At 37.4% G+C, this 14,227-nt stretch overlaps 1 protein-coding gene across 1 annotated transcript in view; it reads left to right on the top strand.

Moving 5' to 3' along the window:
- The window catches only part of RALYL (RALY RNA binding protein like), an 820,318-nt gene that overhangs the window by 712,113 nt on the left and 93,978 nt on the right, over positions 1-14,227 (top strand). Inside the window, exon 5 of the mRNA XM_040261147.1 lies at positions 13,878-13,925. Coding sequence (XP_040117081.1) covers positions 13,878-13,925 — 48 coding nt within the window. The remainder of the gene's footprint in view (positions 1-13,877; positions 13,926-14,227) is intronic.

Raw genomic sequence — 14,227 nt, 5'->3', positions numbered from 1 at the left:
TAATGAAGGTCATATATGACAACCCACTGGGAACATCTTTCTCAACTGAGAAAACTGTGAAAAACTGAAAGCCTTTCCTCTGAGACCAGCAACAAGACAAGGATTTCCACTCTCCCTACTATTATTCAACATAGTTTTGAAAGTCCTAGCCATGTCAATTATAGAAGAAAAATAGAAAAGGAATCCAAATTGGAAGAGGTAAAACTGTTAAGGTTTCCAGATAATGTGATAGTATACCTAGAAAATCCTAAAGATGCCACCAGAAAACTGCGAGAGCTGATCAATGAACTGGGTAAAGTTACAGTACACACAATTAATGTACAGAAATAGATTGCATTCCTGTAAACTAACAATGAAAGGTCAGATAGAGTTAATAAGAAAACAGTCCCATTTACTATTGCCTCAAAAAGAATAAAAATATATCTAGGGATATACCTTCTTAAGGAGGCAAAAGACTTATACTCAGAAAACTATAAGACGATGATGAAAGAAATCAAAATAACACAAGTATAAGGACAGATATACCATGTTCTTTGTGGGATCATGTTTGCTCTGCATCTATTAATGTGATCATATAGTTTTGATTGATTTCCATATATTGAAGAACCCCTGCAACCTTGTCATAAGTCCTACTTGATCGTGATGTTTGATATTTTTAATGTGTTATTAGATTTGGTTGATATTTTGTTGAGGATTTTTGCATATATACATATAGATAGATAGATAGATGATTCAGTTTGCTGTACAGCAGAAACTAACACAACATTGTAAAGCAACTGTATTCCAACAAAAAATAAAGACTATAAAATGAGCTAAGCAAATATCTGTAATGTAAGGCATTACTCTTCCTCTCTCTCCTCCCAGTTCTCCACATTTTCTGCTTCCACCTCTGCTTTATCTCCTCTTTTTCCCTTTCTGCTTGTTCTTTTAGATTCCTCATTTGTAAAATTTATATGTGCTCTCCCAAAGGAGCTTAAGTCTTCTTGTCTAGTCCTCAACTATTCCCTTTGCTTCAAACCAGATTTTACCATTAGAAGGAATGATGCTGTATGTGAGATGTTTACTGTGTGCCAGAAATCACATTAACTGCTAACACTCCAACCTGTATCCTAGCTTCAAAATTGAGAAAAAAAAAAAATTCCGCCACTATTTTAATGGCCTATGGAAAAATTAGGGTGAACCCAAAATACCATTATTTTTCACCACTATACTAGGATAAGACTAATTTTTGTTTAAGACCTAGCAGTTTATCCTCACTAAGGAAACTGACTATTCCAGAAGACCTGGAGATACTGACACTTTACAAGCCTAATAAATTCCTAGGACATTGGCGATCACAGTCTAATGACTCTAGCAGTTGGTAAGACATGCATGTGCACCCGCACACATGTGCACACACACATGCACTTGCACACACAAAGAGCTACCCATCAGGTTTTGAGTGCCTTGCTCTGAATTATGGCCAACAGAGGATCACCATATATTTGAAAAATTATTCTAGCATGAAACAAAAGACACGCCAGAGAAAATCAGAACTCCACAGAAATAGAGGAAATATAGAGAGTGTAAAAGTAAACTGACCAAACCAACAAAAACTCTGAAAATGTATAATTACTATCCCTATTCAGTTCAGTTCAGTCCCTCAGTCATGTCCGACTCTTTGCGATCCCATGAATCGCAGCATGCCAGGCCTCCCTGTCCATCACCATCTCCTGGAGTTCACTCAGACTCATGTCCGTCGAGTCCGTGATGCCATCCAGCCATCTCATCCTCGGTCGTCCCCTTCTCCTCCTGCCTCCAATCCCTCCCAGCATCAGAGTCTTTTCCAATGAGTCAACTCTTCACATGAGGTGGCCAAAGTACTGGAGTTTCACTTTAGCATCATTCCTTCCAAAGAACACCCAGGACTGATCTCCTTTAGAATGAACAGGTTGGATCTCCTTGCAGTCCAAGGGACTCTCAAGTGTCTTCTCCAATACCACAGTTTAAAAGCATCAATTCTTTAGTGCTCAGCTTTCTTCACAGTCCAACTCTCACATCCATACATGACTACTGGAAAAACCATAGCCTTGACTAGATGGACCTTTGTTGGCAAAGTAATATCTCTGCTTTTCACTATGCTATCTAGGTTGGTCATAACCCTCCTTCCAAGGAGTAAGTGTCTTTTAATTTCATGGCTGCAATTACCATCTGCAGTGATTTTGGAGCCCCCCAAAATAAAATCTGACACTGTTTCCACTGTTTCCCCATCTATTTCCCATGAAGTGATGGGACCAGATGCCATGATCTTCGTTTTCTGAATGTTGAGCTTTAAGCCAACTTTTTCACTCTCCTCTTTCACTTTCATCAAGAGGCTTTTTAGCTCCTCTTCACTTTCTGCCATAAGGGTGGTGTCATCTGCATATCTGAGGTGATTGATATTTCTCCCGGCAATCTTGATTCCAGCTTGTGCTTCTTCCAGTCCAGCGTTTCTCATGACATACTCTGCATGTAAGTTAAATAAGCAGGGTGACAATATACAGCCTTGACGTACTCCTTTTCCTATTTGGAACCAGTCTATTGTTCCATTTGCCTCATTAGGTAGGTTTATTCCTAGGTATTTTATTCTTTTTTGATGCAATGGTAAATGAGATTGTTTCCTTAATTTCTCTTTCTGCTTTTTCCTTATTAGTGTATAGGAATGTGGAGATTTCTGTGTATTAACTTTGTTTCCTGCAACTTTCCTGAATTCGCTAATGAGCTCTAGTCGTTTTCTGGTGCCATTTTCATGACCGTCTATGTATAGTGTCATGTCTTCTGCAAAGAGTGAGAGTTTTACTTTGGTTTCCAATTTTGATTCCTTTTATTTCTTTTACTTCTCTGATTGCTGCAGCTAGGACTTCAAAAACTATGTTGAATAAAAATGGGCATCCTTGTTTTACTCCTGATCTTAGAGAAAAGGCTTTCAACTTTTCACCATTGAGAATGACATTAGCTGTAAGTTTCTCATAAAAGAAAGAAAGTGAAATCACTCAGTCATGTCTGACTCTTTGCAACCCCATGGGTTGTAGCCTGCCATGTTCCTCCATCCATAGGATTTTCCAGGCAAGAATACTGAAGTGGGTTGCCATTTCCTTCTCCAGGGGATCTTCCCAACCCAGGGATCAAACCTAGGTCTCCCACATTGCAGGCAGGCTCTTTACCATCTGAGCCATCAGGGAATCATAGATGATCTTTATTATGTTGAGATAAGTTTCCTCTTCCCAATTTCAGAAGATTTTTTATTATCATTAAAAGGTGTTGAGATTTGTCAAATGCTTTTTTTGCATTTATTGAGATGATCATATGGTTTTCATTCTTTAGTTTGTTGATGTGGGATACCATGCTGAGTGATGTGCAGATATTGAAGGACACTGCATCCCTAGCATAAATCCCACTTGATCATGTTGTATGATCCTTTTAATGTGTTGTTACATTAGGTTTGCTCATGTTTTGTGGAGAATTTTTGTGTTATGTTCATTAGTGATATTGGCCTATAATATCCTTTTTTTTTTTTGACTATCTTTGTTTGATTTTGTTATCAGCATGATGCTGGCCTTGTAAAATGAACTTAGGAGAGTTCCTCAACAATTTTTTGGAAGCCTTTCAGAAGGATAGGTGTTAACTCTTCTCTAAATGTTTGACAGAATTTGTGAAGTTGTCTGCTGCTGGACTTTCATTTGTTGGAAGGTTTTTAATGACTGTTTCAGTTTCAGTACTTCTCTTTCCCCCAGTATGAATGATTATTAACTAGCAAAATATGGTTAACTACGTAAGGATGAAAGAGATTGAAAAGCAACATGAGAGGAGAAAATGTAGGAACGATTAATATCTCTGTGGCTGAAGGAGAGTATCTAAGGAAGGAACATCCTAGAAGACCTTCTTTCTCCTAGGCTAAGATGCACATCTTATTTGGAAAGAGGTGTCCTCAGCCCTCTGCATGTCAGAGAGGTTTGTTGAAGTATTGATGGACTGCGGATAATGGGTAAGCACCCTCTTTCTGGGGTGCCAGTGAGCTGCAGTGGGTGTCCTGTGTGAATAGCTGTGCCAGAAAAGCAAGGAAGAAAACACATGGGAATTTGGAAAAAGAAGCCCCTTACTCGTCAATGCCTTTCCGTTTTCCTCCATAAAAACTCTACGGACAAACGCTAACATGGTGCACGTATGCTCAGTCACTCAGCAGTGGTGCCAGCTGTCAAATGAAAAGTGTCTACAAGATTCAGCTCCATTATCACAAAGCAAGAACAAAAAGGAGGTCGATCCGAGCTAAGAGGCAAAAAATTGATTCTTACTGGCAAAAAAGTTCTCCTGATATGGTCCAACTTAACTTGTAATGATCTCTATGTTCTAATATTAATCTTCAGGCCTTTAAAATTCTAATACAGACATTTTATTTCCTTAAAAAGAACAATAAAAATAAATATTGTAGTGAAAAGTTCCACATAAATCTAATATTCAATTAAAAAAAAATATCTACTGGGTGCTACAAACACCCTCAAGAGGGAGAGGATATGTATGTAGTTATGACTGATGAAAGTGAGAGAGGAGAGTGAAGAAGCTGGCCTACAGCTCACCATTCAGAAAACGAAGATCAGGGCATCCGGTCCCATCACTCCATGGGAAATAGATGGGGAAACAGTGGAAACAGTGTCAGACTTTATTTTGGGGGGCTCCAAAATCACTGCAGATGGTGACTGCAGCCATGAAATTAAAAGACGCTTACTCCTTGGAAGAAAAGTTATGACCAACCTAGATAGCATACTCAAAAGCAGAGACATTACTTTGCCGACTAAGATCCATCTAGTCAAGGCCATGGTTTTTCCTGTGGTCATGTATGGATGTGAGAGTTGGACTGTGAAGAAGGCTGAGCACTGAAGAATTGATACTTTTGAACTGTGGTGTTGGAGAAGACTCTAGAGGGTCCCTTGGACTGCAAGGAGATCCAACCAGTCCATTCTGAAGGAGATCAGCCCTGGGATTTCTTTGGAAGGAATGATGCTAAAGCTGAAACTCCAGTACTTTGGCCACCTCATGAGAAGGGTTGACTCATTGGAAAAGACTCTGATGCTGGGAGGGATTGGGGGCAGGAGGAGAAGGGGACGACAGAGGATGAGATGGCTGGATGGCATCACGGACTGGAGGGACGTGAGTCTGAGTGAACTCCAGAAGTTGGTGATGGACAGGGAGGCCTGGCATGCTGCGATTCATGTGGTTGCAAAGAGTCGGACATGACTGAGCGACTGAAATGAACTGAACTGAACTGAACTGATGACTGATTCACACTGTTGTACAGCAGAAACCAAAACAACATTATAAACCAATTTTCCTCCAATTAAAAAGGAAAAAAAGTGCCTTGTGTTTTCAAAGCTCACAGTCTTGTGAGATAGAGTCATGTATGGTTAATTACAATATAATATGTTCAGACTGAACCATGCATAAGAAGCTGTAAGGATATAGTCCACACATTTGTGAAGAAATTCACCTAAAGACAAAAAGATGCATAATGTGCTACAGGATTTTGACAAGGGTCATCCTGGAATATTTTACTCTGAAAGCTTCAGTGTCAAGAAAATCAGACAAGTTAGATTAAGTTCAAAGATGGAAGACAGGAATGATAAATGGAATAGAGAGATTGGTTTGTGAAAGTCTAAGGCAAATCTATATATTAGATTAGCTCTATGACAGGAAAAGAAGAGAACTAACAAGCATGAGTCAGATGTAAATACAAAAAATTGTAATCAAAGAATAGCACAGTAAGTGGAATTTAGCCTAAGTCTACAAACTTTTTAATTGGGGAAGAGAGAGGGTTTGAGTTCGGCCCTAAGTATGGATACATATTCAACAAAAAGAAGACACATGTGTTGACATTGGAGAGCTTGAGCAGAGTCCCACTACAGGAAAATTCTGTTTAGCTGCCAGCTGGGCTAATGCAGAAGATTGTGGAGAGATACAGGAATACCTGGGTGTGAGAGCAAGGAGCTACGTTCTTCCACCCAGAGAGTAGGTCCTGGGAAAGTCTGAGTGAATGAAAGAGTAATTGAAGGAATTGTTAAAGAATGTCAGAAGAAGGAGCGGCATGTGGAAAGCGCTGAAAGTATGAGTCTGACCATTACCTGGAGACTGTGGGGAGTCATTGGAGGGTTTGTTGCTGTTCTCTTTTGTTTATTTTTTACAGTCTGTAAAAAAAAAAAAAAAAAAGAATTGTGTAAACACAATTTTGGAACTACATCTGTGAACATCCTTCCTATGGGAACACAGTATAGAGAAGGGTAAGAATCATAGGCCATTTAAGATGACACTTCCAAAATCAGAATTCCTCTGTGAATCCAGCAAGAGAGAGAAAGGTATTTTTCTTTTTTCCCCTCCTCTTTCTTGTTCCTAGAATTTACTCTTCCCACAATCCTTCAATAAGTAATCATCCTTTAAATGTGTGAGACCGTAAGTTTGACTCACAACTAAGAGACCAGAACTCTTAAATGAGCTGAGTGGATTGTTTTAATCTTTGAACAGCCTAGTCACTTCACCTTTCTAAGCTTCAGGTCCTGATCCAGTTAGCCAGAAATGCTATGAATGCGCCAGAATCCTTGGGTCCCTGCCAGCCTCCTTCCCCATCCCAAAATCCTTGGTAGTCAATCTGAGTGTTTTGCCAAGGCAGTGTAGACTTAATAGCTTATTCCATTGTTTTTGCATTTTGAATCTGTGTGTTTATGTGTATCTACCACACACACACACACACACACACACACACACACACACACACACACTTCAAAGTAAATATATACATTTATTTGTACTCCTTAATGAAAATAGATTTTTGTCCACATATTATCTTAGCAAAATTTATAAGTCTGTTCAACTGTATATACTATGACAGTCAGAAACCCACATCAGATTTTGTAAGTTAGAAGTAGAATTCTGTTTGTATCTCTGAGGAAACTTTTGATTTACTGGGAACCTCAGCCCTAGGGAAATTTACTCTGGAGATTCAGCTGTCCAGTATTATAACTTTTGCATTCACCGCTTCTGCAGGAATCTGAAGAGCAGCTGTGATAAAGAGGGAATAAATTCATAAACTGTTTTTTCCATACTTGTTCCACATTTTCTACCACTAAATCTTGCCATCTAGAAGGACTACCTTTTAATATTCACTTGTCAAATACCTATATCCTTTCTCAAGGACTAATTAAAACATCATCTCTCTTATGAAACCTTGTCTGAGTCCTTGTCCCAACCACATCCTATTTCTTCTGCCAATAAGCCCTCAGAGTAGTTTTAATTTTTATTTTAACATTTGTCAAATTTGACTTTGAATTATGATCATCTGTGTATTTGCCTATCCCTTAAACTTTGATATTCTTTGAAGTTAGGAGCCATGCTCTGCTGATATGGTATCATTATTCACAATTCCCAAAATTATATTTAAAACAAATTTCAGTAATTTGATTTAATTTATGGATCCAGATATAGTAATTGTGAAGACTTCAATCATTATTTGTAGGATGTCTGCTAATAAACAATTAAAATGCTCCCTCCTTGTTCTAAGAAATTTATTAATATTCTTAAGATTATATTTTGATGACATTCTATGATAAAAAATAAAAAGTACTTCTGTGTATTAGTCTACTCATATGAAACTGGTTTTATGAATTCAAAAGAGGTATATAAAATGGACCACATATATTACAAAACCCAGTGAATTGTGATTTTTTCTTCTATAAATGAAACAGTTTCAGTGAAATTCCAGGAAAGTTACTAGATCTCATTTAATCTCCAATAATGAAAGAAAGAGTGTGAGTGTGCAACTCTGATCAGTCATTTTGCCAATTCCTATTTCCCATTAAATTTCTAAGGGATCTGAGCAAATAGAGTAAAGATACATTGAAAAGTAGAATAAATGTTGTAAATGTGTACAATATTGTAAATTTCAAATATAAACTGTGTTAAATTCAAAGCTATTGTTTCACTTTTCAAGAAAGTCAAGTACTTGCCCTTTGTCACTGACCATACTCCCAAATGACAAAAACATTTTCAATCACTGGAATTAACTTCCTCCTGGAAAGTGCCCTAAGCATCTCTTTTATTCACATTTTTATTTCAATGGCCTAAGAACCAGATTGTCACGCAAAACCACCACAATGAAACTTGCAAAAATTCCTCTTCTAAAAGCCAAAATATGTGAAAAGATCGCCAGTCCAGGTTCGATGCATGAGACAGGGTGCTCAGGGCTGGTGCACTGGGATGACCCTGAGGGATGGGATGGAGGGAGGTGGGAGGGGGTTCAGGATGGGGAACACATGTGCACCCGTGGCTGATTTGTGTGAATGTACAGCAAAAACCACTGCAGTATTGTAAAGTAATTTGCCTCCAATTAAAATAAATTAATTAATTTACAAAAAAACAAAGCCAAAATAGATTAACTCATGAGCGTAACAGCATCCCTCTTGGCTTGTATCAGGGAAAGAGGATCTTTTCTAATGTGAAAGATAAGTTTTTCCTGGCACCACAATTCTAGGATACATAAGATACTTACCGTGCTGGATATGACTCCTGGAAATGTCACTTTTTGACAGCTAATTTCAAATAGAGGTTCACACAAAAATAGAAAAAGAAGGGATTTTTATGAGGGAGGATCTGTGAGAGAAAACAGACAAAAAAGAATTGAGAGCAGGAGGAATACTGAGGAAAGCACTTGGCAGGCACAGATCAGACTTGCTCTGTGCTAATCTCTTTTCATCTCTTTGAAACTTTTCCTCTTCCTTGGAAACCCAGCTTGATTTTACAGCTTAAGCCCTGAACCAACTACAGCCATGGCAGTTTTGCAAAAAGTCCAAACCATTAAGGCAAAAGCAGCCTTGTCAAGATTACACAGAACTGTTTGTACATTTTATTTCATTTTTAACTTGACAGGTGAAATTGAGTTTATGATGGCAGAAAGTGCAACTTGGAGATCAAACAATTTAGGGTGCTTAGCTATAACTTGTCCTTGCAAATATGCCTCACCAGTCAGTATTGAACAAAAAATAAGCAGATCGGACAAGATAATTTAAGCATCAAATGAGAAAAATAAAAATGAACATTTTTCTCCCATGCACTCTTCAATTTCCTGAAGGCTGGTAAATTATTGAGGTATTTCTTAAAGGTACTAGAATTGAGTAGAATCATCACTCTCATCCACATTAGTAACATGTCATATTTTCATCTTACTCTATTCTAATATTATAATATTTTTTAAAAGTTTCAGAATAAAAGATGAAACAATTTAGCTACATATTCTCTCTATTCAGTCACATCAGAAAATATTGAGAGTTTTCACCGTGTGAAAACTATTGTTCCATCAAACAATAGCTATTAAAAGCATCTAAAATGTCTATCACCATGTATGATACTTAAGTTAATATCAACTTTATCTATTCAAGTAAATAACTTCTCAACATTATATAATTATTATCATTAGCATGACTGGTATTATTGAATTTCAAAGATAGTTCCCAGGTCCTTAAGAAAGTCAAGGCATGAGACTGGCAGAAGATTTACACATGTGAGTGGCAGAGAATTTACAACTACAATTTACAGAGAGTTCTAAAGTAAATACTCTAATAAAAGAGAGGTCAGAGGCCTGTGTTCAGGAAGAACTCTGCTGATACTTTAGTCAAAATGGACAAGATATCAAGAACCATCTTAATCACCACTTCAGTTCAGGTCAGGTCAGTCATTCAGTCATGTCCGACTCTTTGTGATCCCATGAACCGCAGCATACCAGGCCTCCCTGTCCATCACCAACTCCCAGAGTTCACCCAAATCCATGTCCATTGAGTCAGTGATGTCATCCAACCATCTTATCCTCTGTCGTCTCCTTCTCCTCCTGCCCTCAATCTATCCCAGCATCAGGATCTTTTCAAATGAGTCAGCTCTTCGCATGAGGTGGCCAAAGTACTGGAGTTTCAGCTTCAGCATCAGTCCTTCCAATGAACACCCAGGACTGATCTCCTTTAGGATGGACTGGTTGGATCTCCTTGCAGTCCAAGGGACTCTCAAAAGTCTTCTCCAACTCCATAGTTCAAAAGCATCAATTCTTCGGTGCTCAGCTTTCTTCACAGTCCAACTCTCACATCCATACATGTCCACTGGAAAAACCATAGCCTTGACTAGACGGACCTTTGTTGCTGAAGTAATGTCTCTGCTTTTTAATACGCTGTCTAGGTAACTTTCCTTCCAAGGAGTAAGCATCTTTTAATTTCATGGCTGCAATCACCATCTGCAGTGATTTTGGAGCCCCCAAAAATAAAGTCTGACGCTGTTTCCACTGTTTCCCCATCTGTTTGCCATGAAGTGATGGGACCAGCTGCCATGATCTTCGTTTTCTGAATGTTGAGTTTAAGCCAACTTTTTCACTCTCCTCTTTCACTTTCATCAAGAGGCTCTTTAGTTCTTCACTTTCTGCCATAAGGGTGGTGTCATCTGCATATCTGAGGTTATTGATATTTCTCCCGGCAATCTTGATTCCAGCTTGTGCTTCCTCCAGCCCAGCGTTTCTCATGATGTACTCTGCATATAATCACCACTACACTGTGAGGTTTGTGAGCAAAAAAAGTAACTATTTCACTTCTAAACCTAAGTGCCTAATATAGTTACTGACCATAGGTCCTTAATCACATTTTGGTAAATGAGTATATGAATGACTATGCTAGAATACTAGAATACTTATCTGTGTTAGAATACTTATCTGTGTTATTTAGGGTATTTAATATCTCTAGGCTTCAAGGTCCTATAAAATTGGAAGAACATTCTACATCTTATAGGTTACTGTTAAGGCTAAATCAGCTTATGTATGGAAAGGCACCGAGAATATTGTTTCAATAACTAGAATGTTTCCCTCCTCAGGTACCATTCTTCATAAACTATGCCTCAACAAAACTCTTAAAATGATATACTGCTTTAGTTATCTTTTCTTTTTCCTTCACTTTGACTGGTAGGAAACTCTTTTGTGTTATCCAAACATGAATGTTATTACACATATATTTGTATTCAACCAAAGTATTCTTCCCCCCAGCTTTATTGAGGTACAGTTGACATAGAACATTGTGCAAGTTTAAGGTGTATACAAGATATTAATTTGACACACATACTGTGAAATTATTACCATGATAGAGTTAGTTAACAGGTCCATCACGACACATAACTGTCACTTCCTAAGCTGTCTGTCATCAACTGAATGGATAAAGAAGATGTGGTGTGTGTATATAATGAAATATTATTCAGCAAGACAAAGAAGGAAATCTCATCATTTATGAAAACATGGTGGACCTTGAGAGCATTATGCTAAGTGAAATAAGTCAGAGAAAGGCAAATCCTACGTGGTGTCACCTATATGTGGAATCTGAAAAGGCCAAACTCATAGAAACAGTAAAATGGTGGCTAGCTGGAACTGGAGGTGAAGAACATGGTGAGGTGTCGGTCAAAGGACACAGACTTTCAGTTGTAAGGTCAGTAGGTTGTGGAGATCTACCAACATGGTCTTGAAAATAATCAAACCTAAGGGACAACAGTGATTACTCATGACAAATATGCATGAAAGTAGCATAACTTCAGACTCGAGATTTTCCAACAGTTTGGCTAAGGTGCCATCATATCTCTTCACAATCAAAATTATATGCACTGCTGTATCAGGAAAGTTTTGAGGTGAAATTTATCCCTTGAATTTGATGATAGCCAATAGGTTACCTTTAAAATCCCTTGACTCAATGCCATAGTTGAGTCTAACACCAGTAATATCAACTAAAGCATAAATCTTTATAACTTTAGCAATCTGCAACTGTGGGACAAAAGTGGGTACTTTTGTTCTTACTGCTTTGGCGGTGGTTTCCTTGTCTTCTTTGGCTTGCAGAGGTAGATAAACAGCAGTGTTGCTCTGCTTAGACAATGCTCAGTCTTCCATCTGGACATTCACATGAAGTAGGTCTCCACTTTACATTCCAGAACGTGGGTTCAAACTCAGTGTGTTCAGTCAGGCTGTGCTGGACAGGAACCAGCCCTATCTGATAAGCCTATTGTGCTGGGTCAGTACCCCTGCCCTGTACATAATGAGTGGGAGGACAAATATGTAATCTACCCTGAAAACCACGAATGACAAGCCCTCCTCAATATGTTCTTTCAATTTTCTTAACAAAAGAAAAGTTATCAAGGACCATTAAATTGATATTTGGGGAATATAAAATTACTTGCCTGTTGTATGGTGGTTAGATACAAAATTACCACATGACTCAGCAATTCTACTTTTAGACATATACTCAAAAGGGGTGAAAGTAGGAGCCCCCCCCAAAATTTTGCTCACCAAAGTTCATAGTAGGATTATTCACAACAGCCAGGAGATGGAAACAGTTCAAATGAACAGATAAACAAAAATTCACACGCACATAAGTGGAGAATTATTCAGGCATAAAAAGGGATTGAAATTATGATATGTGCTAGAACATAGATAAGGCTTGAAGAATTACACCAGGTAAAATAAGCCAAGCAAAAAAGGACAAACAATGTATGATTCCACTTATATGTGGTACCTGCTGCGTCTGCTAAGTCACCTCAGTTGTGTCCGACTCTGTGTGACCCCATGGACGGCAGCCCACCAGGCTCCCCCGAACCTGGGATGCTCCAGGCAAGAACACTGGAGTGGTAGCTAGAGTAGACAAATTAGCAGCTACAGTAAGTAGAATAGCGGTCACCGAGGCTTGGTGAAGGGGCAAGGGAGCGAGGGAATGAAGAAATATTGTCTAATGAGCACAGAGTTTTGTTTTAGATGATGAAAAATTTTTGGAAATGGTTAATTGCTCAACAATGCCATTGAATTTTGACATTTAAAATTGACTTAAAGTGATTAGAAATGTAAATTTAGTTATGCATATTTTATAGCAGTAAAATAAATTAATATTAAAAATTACTCCCCTGTAATACCAATATTCCATTTAGCATAAGATTAAATTTCTTCCAGGCTGCAGAGGGTTGCATGGTGATGAAAAACAGCTCCAGATATGGATTCAGAAGTCTTTTCCTCCAGTCTCAGTCTTGTCACTTACTAGATATAAAATTTGAGCTAGCCACTGAGGTCCCTTGCACTTTAATTTTCTCCAGTTATAATAACCAATACAGCTGTTTTGAGAGCTTAAAATTATTAATAAAAAGTAATAATGCATATAAAGTGTTTTGTAAACTCTAAAAATTATGTAAGTGAATGGGGAAATTTTTATTATACATTCATTTAAGAAGCTTAGTAATAATCTTATCCTTGAAATGTACTTATTAACTCTTCTTTAAGTGCCCTACAATATTGTTATTGTTGGTAAGATTCAAAGTTTCTTTTTTGTTCATTTTTCTTTACATCAAGTACTGAAGAGCAAGTTTTTAGAATAACAAGAAAATGCTGAATTTCTGAGGAAACCACTTTTGTATTTATTTTTCTTACATTAAACTTTTCCATTTATATTATTTATATACCATTTGTTTATTGTTGATTTAGCCTCATTATACATACCTTAGGAAGAAGGAATAGCTATAATATATCTTGTCTGGGGACAAATGGTTCTACAAGTATTATAAGTATTTTTAAAAATTAATTTTGCTACTTGTTCTCTCATCTTTATTCCAAACCAACTCAATCCATTATCAGTGTTTACATTATGAGACATATAATAAGAGTTTGACATGGCGGTATATCCAACTGGACACTATCTTGTAAAGTCCTTTGGCTACATAATTACATTGGAAAATAAATATGCAAAAGTAATATACACTTATTGCCCTTACATTATAGATTAATGCCAAAATTACTGTGATGTCAACAACTAATTTCTTGTTTCCCTCCTCAGTGGTTATGTCTTTGACTATGATTACTACAGAGATGACTTCTACAACCGGTATGTAAATTTCTCATCCTTGTTTCCCTTTGATTTAAATTATCTTTTAACTCTTCTGTACCTTTCATTCACAGATATGATTGATTAATACATTTAAATGATATTTTACAGTAAAAAAGTAAGTCTCAATAAAATATAAGATGGACAGATTTTCATCTTGTGATTGTACCTACTGCAGTATAGAAGATCTTGGGCTTTTAGACTTTGGTGGTGCTTAAGCCTAAAATTTGGTTTCTGATATTTGGGTGATATTCTAAAGATTTATTAACCAATATTATTTTCCAAATCTTGAAATTGGAATT

This window comes from Oryx dammah, unplaced genomic scaffold (genome assembly GCF_014754425.2).
Source record: "Oryx dammah isolate SB20612 unplaced genomic scaffold, SCBI_Odam_1.1 HiC_scaffold_19, whole genome shotgun sequence".
Lineage (NCBI taxonomy): Eukaryota > Metazoa > Chordata > Mammalia > Artiodactyla > Bovidae > Oryx > Oryx dammah.
Note: the sequence above shows the minus strand (reverse complement) of the source record. Positions and strands in the feature narration are given on the sequence as shown.